General features: G+C 28.9%; 1 protein-coding gene across 6 annotated transcripts in view; it reads left to right on the forward strand.

Moving 5' to 3' along the window:
- LOC123010423 (follicle-stimulating hormone receptor-like) overlaps window positions 1-9,349 on the forward strand; it is a 38,386-nt gene that overhangs the window by 13,088 nt on the left and 15,949 nt on the right. For all 6 annotated transcript variants that reach the window (XM_044407305.1, XM_044407309.1, XM_044407306.1 and 3 more), the window contains exons 3-10: window positions 1,386-1,460; window positions 1,509-1,586; window positions 3,487-3,561; window positions 7,272-7,337; window positions 7,385-7,453; window positions 8,249-8,323; window positions 8,449-8,566; window positions 8,621-8,823. In XM_044407305.1, the coding sequence (XP_044263240.1) occupies window positions 1,386-1,460; window positions 1,509-1,586; window positions 3,487-3,561; window positions 7,272-7,337; window positions 7,385-7,453; window positions 8,249-8,323; window positions 8,449-8,566; window positions 8,621-8,823 (759 nt within the window). The remainder of the gene's footprint in view (window positions 1-1,385; window positions 1,461-1,508; window positions 1,587-3,486; window positions 3,562-7,271; window positions 7,338-7,384; window positions 7,454-8,248; window positions 8,324-8,448; window positions 8,567-8,620; window positions 8,824-9,349) is intronic.

Here is a 9,349-nt window from a genome sequence, read left to right on the forward strand (position 1 = left end):
AACATTATTATTATTTAATTATTATTATTGGTTTGGAAAGCCTGATAACAACCATTTCAAAAAATGCTAAATGATTTAAAAGTAAGTAAATAATTCAAAAAATATTTGAAAAAATTAGAAGATTATTTTAATTCATGAATTCTGTTTTTTGTGTAATACTATAATTTAATAGTGATGTTTATTAAATAATTTGATTTTTTATATTCGATTGTTTGGCTTTGCTAAACAAAAAAAAAACTCAAGCTGCTTACCGGAAGTTCCTTTTACAAATAAGGTCTAAATAAAGATTGCTACTCTTATGTTAAAAGGAAAAATATACAGTCTTATGAGCTCCGTAGATTGTTTTTTTAATAGAAAAAAAATGGTTTAATCATGGTTTTTAAATTATTATTAGTTTAATTGTCAATACGTCCGCCGGTTAGTATTGACGTTTTTATATTTAAAAAATATAAAACGTTTAAAAAGATGTCTGAAGGGATTTAAAGAAATCAATTTTGAATTTGTCTTAAAAACCTCATTGATTATAATAATGGTTTTGTGATTCAGACGTTAAATCTGTTGACAGATTTATTATTTCTTGAGTAAATAATGCAGAAAGCCATTCCCATGTGTTTGTTATACAATTTTAAGAGAACAAAAGATACATTGCAACAACGTGATTAATTTTTTTGATGTTACAAATTAAAAATTCTCTCTAACAATTCAAATTTACTGAAAATATCGCTTTTCTAAAAATACATTCTGTTTACGTAATTTAATTGTATTTAATTACAATCAATTTTAAGCACGAGTCGTAACAATGATTTAATCCAGAGTTTGCATAAAATTACTTTACTTCCTATTAAAATAATAAATCAAAAAACTTGTGTTTGTTCCATTAACCCTAGTGCAATACATTTTAAAGACTTTAAGCTTTTTATTGAACTGTCGTTTTCGTTCAGGCGAGCTTAAAACCACGTCAGATAATATTAAACTGGCTTTTATATTGACAGAGAAAAGTAGTCACATGGGAAGGGTCAGTATACAAACTATTTTATCTTGATTGTGAAATAAATCCACTTTCTACACAAATTCGGAAATACTATGATAACAAAGCAAAATTGCGTGGAAAGTTTGAAACGTGGCTTGAATTCGGAAGGAATTGTATTGTTTTTATGTAATCCAGCTAATTTCAGAGCGGTGGGACTGAAATGTTAATATGAACTCGTGAAGAGAGTGTCAATATAACTAAAATATACTTTAGTTTTAATAGGATTAGGGTCTGAGAAGGCACATCTGCAGCATCTTAATCACTGGATTAACATTTTGCTTGCACCTTTTGACACAAGAAAAAATCAATTAACATTTTTATGACACTTTTAAGACTAATAATATTGTTTTTCTAGGACTCTGGGTAACCTGCCATACTTGCGAGTTATCGAAGATGGCACTTTTGCCGACATTCCGAATTTGAGAACATTGTAAAATCCGGAAAAATTAAATTTCCACTTGTAAAAGCTTGCTTTCAGGTACATATCACACGCTCCTCAGCTCAAGTTCCTCGATGGGTTACTAATGGGTGTTACTTCAAAGAAATTCTACTCCTTGTAAGTGCGTTTTAACTCAATTAACAATTATACAGGGTGTTCCGTCTAAACCCCACATTAGAAGTATTGGAAGTTCGAATAATTGTATTTATTTGAAAATTGGTACATAGCCATAAACCATTAAGTCCTCCTAAATGAAAATATTTTCAAGATGGCGGCACTTCCGCTTATACCGGAAGTCGGTTTCAACTTTCTTATTTTAAACGGAAAGGTATATTTTATACTGCCTTTTTGGATTAATCGGGTTATTTTAAGGGAATTTTCATCAGCTTTCCCTATACCTAAATTTAGCCGTTTTTAAAATATTTGGAGTTTTTCAAAAAATTTTGGATCTGCACCTTGCACTTTAAAAATCGGTAACTCTGCCATTTTTTAAGATTTTGAATTCGTTTTTTTTGGCGTTTGAAAAAGAGGGCTTAGATCCTATTTCGGGTGTTTTCAAATTTTGAAAAAAATAACATATTCCAAAATTTTAAGGTTACTTTTGTAATAATTCAAATACTCATAACTCAATTTTTTTCAAAGAAATACCCCAATTTTTATTTTACTAAATAGAAGAGAATTTAATTGTGCATTGAGCTGTATTAACATTCCCTATACCTAAATTTAATAATTTTCAAGTTATGGACTTTTTATTAAAACTACAGAAAATTTATTACTAGCCACACCCGTTTTCACATAGTTTGATGTGGAAATCAAAAATTACAAAATTTTCTCTAAACAAACATCAACAGTAAATTACTATTTGACAAATAGTGCCAAAATATGAAGAATCAAAATTATGCAAACTTAATTATTATTGATAGGTTCTACCATGCGATCATTATTTAAAGCTAACAAATGAGAAAAATTTATTTTTGTTTAATGAACGACATCATAATTTTGTTACACTCTCCACAAATACAAAATAAATTAATTAAATATAAGTTTGAGTCGCTTTGGCTCTCCATATTTTGGCACTATTTGTCAAATAATAAGTCACTGTCGACGTTTATTGAGAAACAATTTTGACATTTTTTATTTCCATAGCATACTATACGAAAACGTAATAGACAGTCTTAACAAAAAGTCACCATAACCTAAAAATAATTAAATTTAGGTATAGGGAATGTTAATACAGATCGATGCAGAATTAAAATCTCTTAAATTTAATAAAATAAAAATTGAGTTATGGGTATTTGAATTATTACAAAAGTAACCTTGAAATTTTGGGGTTTGTTAATTTTTTGTAAAAAAATTGAAAACACCGTAAGAAAGATCTAAGCTTTCTCTTTCAAACGTCAAAAAAACGAATTCACAATCTTAAAAATGGCAGAGTTACCGATTTTTAAAGTGTAAGGCGCAGATCCAAAAATTTTTGAAAAACTCCAAATATTTCAAAAACGGCTAAATTTGGGTATAGGGAAAGCTGATGAAAACTCTCTTAAAATAACCCGATTAATCCAAAAAGGCAGTAAAAAATATACCTTTCCATTTAAAATAAGAAAGTTGAGACCGACTTCCGGTATAACCGGAAGTGCCGCCATCTTGAAAATATTTTCATTTAGGAGGACTTAATGCATTATGGCTATGTACCAGTTTTCAAACAAATATGATTATTAGAATTCCCAATACTTTTAATGTGGGGTATAGACGGAACACCCTGTATAAAACTGTATTAAATAATGGTTACAAAAATGTGCCAAAGCCTTGACCCAACACTAATGCTGGTGTTTTAATCAATTTTTTTATGTGCAATTAACGTGGTGAATGCGCTCTAATTTTATTGAGTGGCTCGGAAACAAATATCATCGAAACGAAGCCATCGATCATAAAATTCAGATATTTCTATTTCGATAATATTTGGTTGGATTAGTGACACTTCTCTCGAGTTGTTTTGACAGAAATTTATTTTTTGCAGAAGGATAGTGCAGACTGGGCTGGCCGAAGTGCCAGATCTATCATATCTACCTCCTGAAAATGTCATGCATTTACTGTAAGTATTGAATTGGATATTGCATGTGTGTTTACGAATCGACTGTAAAAATGTTTACCGCATCAATGCTCTTGAGACTTGAATCGGAAATAATTTCGATTTAATCTACAAAGTTGGTTTTATTTTTTGTTCTGTTTAATGGTAAAACCCAAAGACAAATAAATTTGAAACTAAAGTCATACAAACTAATCTAAAAATCATTCCATTTGCTTGTAAAAATTATTTTTCTTTTTTTTCCGTCAAAGCAGACTTACGAAAGAGTCCTATTTTCTGACCAATTTATCTCTCAATATACAGAGTGTTTACGGTCTTGAGGTTGCAATTTAAATGAGATGATAAGAAAACTAATAAAGTTGCAATTTGAATTACAGGGCAGTATGTAATTTTAGTAATAATGATAAGGTAAAATCTGAACTTCATCCGTTGTGTAGACCAATTTATTAATAGCCCACAAAATCCAAACACTTGCAAGATAATCCAATTTGTAAAAATAACAATGTCTAAAAATTTAAAACTTGGCAATTCCTAAATTAACGTTATATAAAAAATTAATTATATTTCTTTGCACAAAATCCGTATCCTATAGAACGTTGTGACAAATAAATTGCACACTCGTAAATACAGTTTCAGCAAATTTTAGTCACACATACAGGATGTCCCAGCGAGTTGAAAAAATTCATTAGTGACCTTTAAATAGTAAAATTTTAAAAAAATTATACAGGTGCGCCAGAACTTGCGCCCCAGAAAAATTTTTTAATTTAGATAAGATACCAGGAACATGGGAAAAATGTTTAAAAAATTCTAATAATCTCTTCAATCTCAATTTTAGGATAAAATAAAGCAATTTGTGATATCTTGAATCGATTTGGCTCAATTTTAAGCCGAAAATCAATCTAAATCAAAGCATTTCAACAAACTAATGGCTTAAATAGGAGTTTTCTTCAAAAATAAAGCATTTTGAGCTATATTTAATTTAATTTTGCTCGATTTTAATACAGAATTAATTCAAACTTAATGTATTTAATAAAAATAATCGCTTTAATCTCAATTTTAGGCTGAAATAAAGCAATTTGTGATATTTTCAATTGATTTGGCTCAATTTTAAGCCGGAAATCAACCTGGATCAAAGCATTTCAACAAAATAATAGCTTGAATAAGAGTTTTCTTCCAAAATAAAGCAATATTTGAGCTATTTTTAATTTAATTACGGTCGATTTTAATACAGAATTAATTCAAAATTAATGTATTTTATAAAAATAATTTCTTAAATCCCAATTTTAGGCTGAAATGAAGCAATTTGTGCTATTTCCAATAAATTTGGCTCAATTTGAAGCCGGGAATCAACCTGAATCAAAGTATTTCAACCAACCACTGGCTTGAATAAGAATTTTCTTTAAAATGAAGCAATTTGAGCTATTTTCAATTCAATTTTTCTAGATTTTAATACAGAATTAATTCGAAATTAATGTATTTTATAAAATAATTGCTTCAATTTCAATTTTAAGCTGAAATAGAGCAATTTGTGATATTTTCAATCGATTTGGCTCAATTTTAAGTTGGGAATCAACCTGAATCAAAGTATTTCAACCAAATACTGGCTTGAACAGGACTTTTCTTCCAAAATAAAGCAATTTGAGCTATTTTCAATTCAATTTTTCTCGATGTTAATAGAGAATTAATTCGACATTAATGTATTTTAAAAATAATTGTTTCAATCTTAATTTTAGGCTGAATTCAAAATTAATTCGAAATTAATGTATTTTTTCCATGTTTCTGGTATTTTACCTTATATAGCATTTTTCTCTGGGGCGCGAGTTCTGGCGCACTCTATATATGACATTAATAGATACTAATCTAGTTCATCGCCTAAAACTATTTTCAACTATACAGCGTGTCTAAAAAATAAGTTACAATACAGACTTGTGTTTTTTTAAATTAAAGATCATATGTTTCTTAGCGTTTTTGGGTGTAGATTTAGATGGTAGTGTTTCTAAGCTAAACTTTTATTGGTCGATTTTGCTTAGTTTTAAAAATAAGACGATTTTTTGACGAAAACATGCATTTTCTAAAAATTTATTACACAAAAACTAAGATATAACTAAAATATTTTTTTACTACCGCAAAGAAGAAGGTGCAAGCTATAGGGCTGTAACATTTTTTAGTGTGTTGCATTTGCAAAGATAAAAAAATGAAGGCCTTTGTTAAAAGTTCAAAAACTTAAAAAAAAATTAAATGGAACACCCTATTTATTGTTTTTGCATTTAAAAGATTATTAAATTGTCTTTCTAAAATTATTTACTTTAAGGTGTTTTAATAACTAAAAAGATATTTAACGTTAAACATAAAAAAAATATTGTTTCAGTAGCCAAAAAGTGCACAGTTGCACAGTCAACAATGATAAGCATTGTTGCTACAATTAATATTGAATGTTAAATATCTTTTCATTTATGAATTGTAGACATTAAAGTTGATTTTTTTAGATAGACAATTTATCAATCTATTAGATGCAAAAATAAAAAATTGGGTGTTCAACTTAAATTTTTTAAGTTATTTAATTTTTAACAAACTTTTTAATTTATAAATCTTTACAAATGCAAAAGATTAAAAAATTGCTACAGCTTTAACTTCTGTACTTTCTTCTTTGCAAAAGTAAGAAAAAAAATTTTCTACCTGTTTTAGTTTTTGTGTAATAATTTTTTAAAAAGTGCATGTTTTTGTCGAAAAAACGTCTTATTTCTAAAACTAAGCAAAATCGACTAATAAAAATTTAGCGTCATAAAAAAAATTGTCATAAAAATCTACATCTAAAAATGCTAAGAAACATATAATATTTCATTTAAAAAAACACAAGTTTGTATTGTAATTTATTTTTGGGACATGCTGTATAGTTGAAAATAATTTTAGATGATGCACTAGATTAGTATATATCAATGACTTATACATTTTTTTAAGATTTACTATTTAAAGGTCACTAATGGACTTTTTCAACTCGCTGGGACACCCTGTATAAAACAAAAATTGTTAACGGAAATAATTCATTTTATATAATACTGCATTTTCGACTGCAACAGCCGCCATTAGTATCATTACCTTGTGTGTTTCACCGTAAATCATAATCACGACAACCAATTTATTATTTTAATATTTTTTGCCATCCATGTACATAAATTTGAAAAAAAAATTAAGAATTTTGATAAAAACTAAAGCAAAAGCAAATCAAATAAAAACAGTGTCAAAACTATGAAGTGACTTTTCTTTTTCATTGTCATTGATACGATTTTTTATTTGTTGTAACAATATTTTGGCGTTAAATAACATTCGTAATAATAACAATTATGTGAGTTTTTTTTCTTGGTTACAGTATTTCTGTACTCTTCTATTACTAGGTCAATTTTCAACAAGACCGTAAACACCCTGTATAGAAATATGATAGACGCACGCACTTGTGCTACACAGTTCCATTAAATTATCTAAAAGCTACGAACAATTTTAAAACATTTCATAAGAAGAGATGTTTTTTTTTTGATATATGGCATGATTTCTGTCTGAGATTATTTGGTCGGAAGTTCTCGTAGCTCGCGAATGATTTATTTCATTATTCCTGTCTGCAATATATGTTACAAAGTTAGGAACAAATACATTAAATGCTTTCCTGTGTGAGTTGGATTATAATCAAACAAACTTTGACGTTTATAAGATTTTTTTTTCAGTGACTTGGATTTGAACAAAATTGACAAACTTAAAGCAAACTCTGTAAAAATTCAAGCCGAACAAGTGTAAGTATTATTTTAATGCAAAATTCGGATTAATTTGTCCATTTTAGAACGCTGAATTACAATGAAATAACAGTTGTGGAAAACTTGGCGTTTAATGGCTCACAAATAGGCAAGTTGTAAGTATCAAAAAATTCACTCGTTACTTCGTTTCTCTGAATCGAAACACTAATTACACACCTGACGATTAATTAGTCAATACAATTAGCGCCTTGTTTGATGAATGTGTTGGTACAAGATGACAAATTAAGTAAAGTAATATTTACCGAAAAAAAATATTAGGCTTGTTCTTCATTATTGTTTCATAAGATCACGAAATTGGTGGATGCGCTGGTTCTCTGTTAATCTGTTTTTATTGTTTCAGTGAGCTTTTTATAGATTTATTAATTATTTTAAAGCGGATTATGATGAAACAAGTCGTCAGTTAAGCTATGTAGAATCCTCGATCAAAACACAAACGGAAAATCACGTTTTGATACGTACGACAGCACAGCTGAAAATCGATAAACCGTGCAACTGAAACTGTAATTCGTATAACTAATTTTATGATGAATAATAATTGGCTACTTTGCGTTCAAGTGATATCAATGATAAAATATGAAATTATTTTTTTCTCTTTTTGTATAAAACTACAAAATATTCTTCTTTTATTTGCATCAATAAATAAAACCGTTCCGAGGAAAACATGCGAAAGAAATAACGATCATATTTTTCTACACTAGAATAAACGTTCCTTCAAAAGCTGCAACTATTATTGTGAAAATAATCAGATATTGAAACTCGAGCAAAATCTTGCATACATTTGTGTCATCTCAAATATGCGTCATTTTCATCAAACGATTTTTCTTTGTTGAATTCACTAATAAATCGTACACAAAGCTTCGGTTTAATTATTCGAAAACGTCGTGTTGTAGGAATCTTGGCGGCAACAAAAGACTGAAAAAATTGGAACCCAATGCTTTTAAAGGTCTCCAAAGTTTGAGAGAATTGTAAGTGATATTTTTGGTTTGCTATTTGGGGGCCTTCTCTCCACTTCCCTGAAAAACGTAGAAGGTCCTCAAATGATCAAAATTCCGCATATCATTTTTAAACGGCAGCAGTTTGTTGGTTATAGAGACTTATCCAGTACGTCCATTGAAAATCTTCCAGTTGTAGGATTGGGAGAAATTGAGACTCTTCGTATCGAAGATACTCCTTCGATGAAAGTAATTCCAAGTATTTACGATTTGGAGGTATGTTGAGAAATTTATTACTTACTTTCAAGTCATCAATCTCATTGCATTCAGAATTTGAAAGTGGCTAAATTGACGCACCCTTTTCATTGTTGTGCATTCAAATATCCCGAACAACATAATCCCGAGAGACATGCACAATATGAGGAGACGACTAAAAGGGCCTGTAAGGAATCGACAGTTGCTGTTGACACGGGACAACTGGATGGAAATAAAAGGACGAAACGGTGGTTTCAGGATGACTATGATCCCAGTCTGTAAGTTATAAAATTTACGACTCGTGAATATCGAGGGAGTTAAATTTTATTAGTGGAAGACGGTTGAGATATTCAAGCGATTCCTGACTGACGAATTTTTAATGTTATTGGACTAAAAATGTTAATAAAGTGAGAGTCACGGGAATAATAATTATCATTCATTTCTTGAAGTGAAAATACCGTATTTGCGAATTGAAATTCTAAATTTTTAATTTCACATTCTAAATATAATTCTAACTCAAAAATAAAATAAAAATGCCTTATACAGGATGCGTTAGAATTGGCGCCCCAGAGAAAAAAATTCAAGTACCTAATATACCAGGAACATGGAACAAATGTTAAAAAAATTCTATCTGCCAATATTGATATTTTTTACGTCTATTTGATGATACTGATAATCTTGTCTACGTTTTTTTGATAATTTTTTAGTAAAGGTACAAAAATTTTACCAATAAAAGCCACAAATAACATTAAAGAGAGTTACAATTTAAAATTCAGCTTCCTTGTTTCTTCTAATAGCTTGTAG

The sequence above is a fragment of the Tribolium madens genome, unplaced genomic scaffold (genome assembly GCF_015345945.1).
Source record: "Tribolium madens isolate multiple individuals breed KSU strain unplaced genomic scaffold, Tmad_KSU_1.1 Scaffold_91;HRSCAF=231;Tcas5.2_LG7, whole genome shotgun sequence".
Classification (NCBI taxonomy): Eukaryota; Metazoa; Arthropoda; class Insecta; order Coleoptera; family Tenebrionidae; genus Tribolium; species Tribolium madens.